We start from the raw sequence: 1,998 nt of genomic DNA on the forward strand, positions 1-1,998 counted from the left end.
AACTCAAACACATAGGGTGTGGAGAAAAAACACTAAAGTAAATGCAGGAAATTTTGATTCTACTCTCACCTCTGCCATTGAATGTTTTACCTTGAGTAAATCATTTAATTTCCTTGAACCTAAAAGAGAACAGAGCCTAAACTAGATGTTCAATCTTCTTAAAAGTTTCCTCCGAAATATTCCATCTGTAAACCATACAAGCCTTATAAAGTATATCAAAAATGCAGAAAATTTTTAAATAAAATTTGTTCAATACCTGCTGTACTTCGAGTTGAACTTTCATTTACGTTTCTCTTCATTTCCTTTACAATATCTTTCTTGAGCACTCAAATTTACAGCATGAAGTTGTTTCACTAAACCTTCAAAAAAAAAAAACTTCAATGAAACTCATACAAACAATAAGGGACTACAGCACTGGCAAACTTACAGGCCAATATATAATATACAATATAATTAACTATGTATTATATGTTGTTGTTGTTGTTATGTGTCATCCAGTCGAACCCCACTCATAGCGACCCCTCCATGGGTTGCCAGGGCGGTATCACTAGGAAGTAGATTGCCCAACCTTCCTTCCGAGGAGTAGCTGGTGGGTTTGAACCGCCAGCCTTCTGGTTAGCAGTCAAGTGCCTTAGCCACTATGCTACCAGAGCTCCCGTGCATTATATATATTATTATATATTATTTATTATATATAACTATTGTTAAATGAATAATTAATTAAATAAATAAAATGTGGAAAGCATGAGTCAGGGACCGCCTCTGCTTTGTTTCCGTATCTTGGGCTTTATATTGGATATAGATATAAAATATTTATACTTCAGAAAATATTCTTGGTGTCATTCTAGTGACCAAAACAGAGGTTATTCCACTTTTTCTCAAATAGTTCTACCAATGTAATTCACATAGGGGAGGGTAATTACGAGGGCTATTAAGTTTCTGCGTATCACGTAAACAAAAGAAAAAACAAGCGTAATTTTGTCCTTCATGGGAAAAACGCTCCAGAAGGCTTGTGGAGGTCAGACCAGTCAAATCTACTGTTCTCATCCAACGACCTCTTGTCCCAAGGCTCAACAGCAGTTTAAGAACGAGGGTCAAAGTATCATCTTTTTTTCTTGGTCCTCCTCCCAACACAACACGTAACTTTTACCTTCAGATTCCCTCGCCTCTGTCAACCGTCAACCGTCAACCATCAACGGTCCAGAAGACTGCCCAATCAGCTGTCCCTTACAATTTTGCCTTCCGAGCGCGGAAAATCAGGCTGCTGCGCAGGCGCACTTTGAACACGCACAGGTCCGCCTCAAGCCGCCCTGCCAGGGGCAGGGGCAGGGGCAGGCGCAAGCGCAGGCGCAGACGGACCACAGCATTGCAGCAGCACGTGGGCACGGTGGCGTAGAGGCTTAAGTGGGCCTGTCCCGAATTCCCTTGAGGGAAGTCAAACAGGAGAAAAAGAGGCGTGACCCTCACCCAGAAGCCATAACAGTAACGCACCTCTCCATGTGTTCTCACTCCGTGAGGTACAGTGCGTAATGGCTCTACCAAAGAGGAAAAAGGGAAGGAACTGTTTCCTGTTGCCAGTGCGGCAGTGGCGTATCTCCTGCCCAGGTCGGCCTCTGCCCCAAATTTGTCAGAAAACAGTGCCCATGGTTACCCGTACAGCCCCCTCCCATACCCCATGGCAATTTCTGGACATGAGTTTTTAAGTTGGTGGTGGCAACGCAGAGTGTGCCTACAAGAAAATGGCTCAGAGGTCAAAGGCATCACAACCACCAAGTATTTTGCTCTAGCTGAGTTTCTGAGTCAAACCAGCTCTAGCTGAGTTTCTGAGTCAGATCAGTCCGACAGGAAATTACCAGGAAAGAGCCCCCCAGAAGGCCAGTGGCAGAGCTGAGCCCTAGGCATAGATGACAGCCGTGCAAGACAGAGCAGTCAGTGAGGGCGGCCACTGCTCCCAGAGTTCATGCGAGGGAATGACCACGTGTGCGTCAGGGAGGTGGA

General features: G+C 44.5%; 1 protein-coding gene across 1 annotated transcript in view; it reads right to left on the minus strand.

Annotated features, from left to right (window-relative positions):
* SPATA22 (spermatogenesis associated 22) overlaps positions 1–299 on the minus strand; it is a 21,082-nt gene extending 20,783 nt beyond the window's left edge. Inside the window, exon 1 of the mRNA XM_007937589.1 lies at positions 257–299. Within this exon, the coding sequence (XP_007935780.1) occupies positions 257–299 (43 nt within the window). The remainder of the gene's footprint in view (positions 1–256) is intronic.
* Positions 300–1,998: the final 1,699 nt, after the last annotated feature.

Source organism: Orycteropus afer, unplaced genomic scaffold (assembly GCF_000298275.1).
Source record: "Orycteropus afer afer isolate SDZICR_OR568_19922 unplaced genomic scaffold, OryAfe1.0 scaffold00042, whole genome shotgun sequence".
Classification (NCBI taxonomy): Eukaryota; Metazoa; Chordata; class Mammalia; order Tubulidentata; family Orycteropodidae; genus Orycteropus; species Orycteropus afer.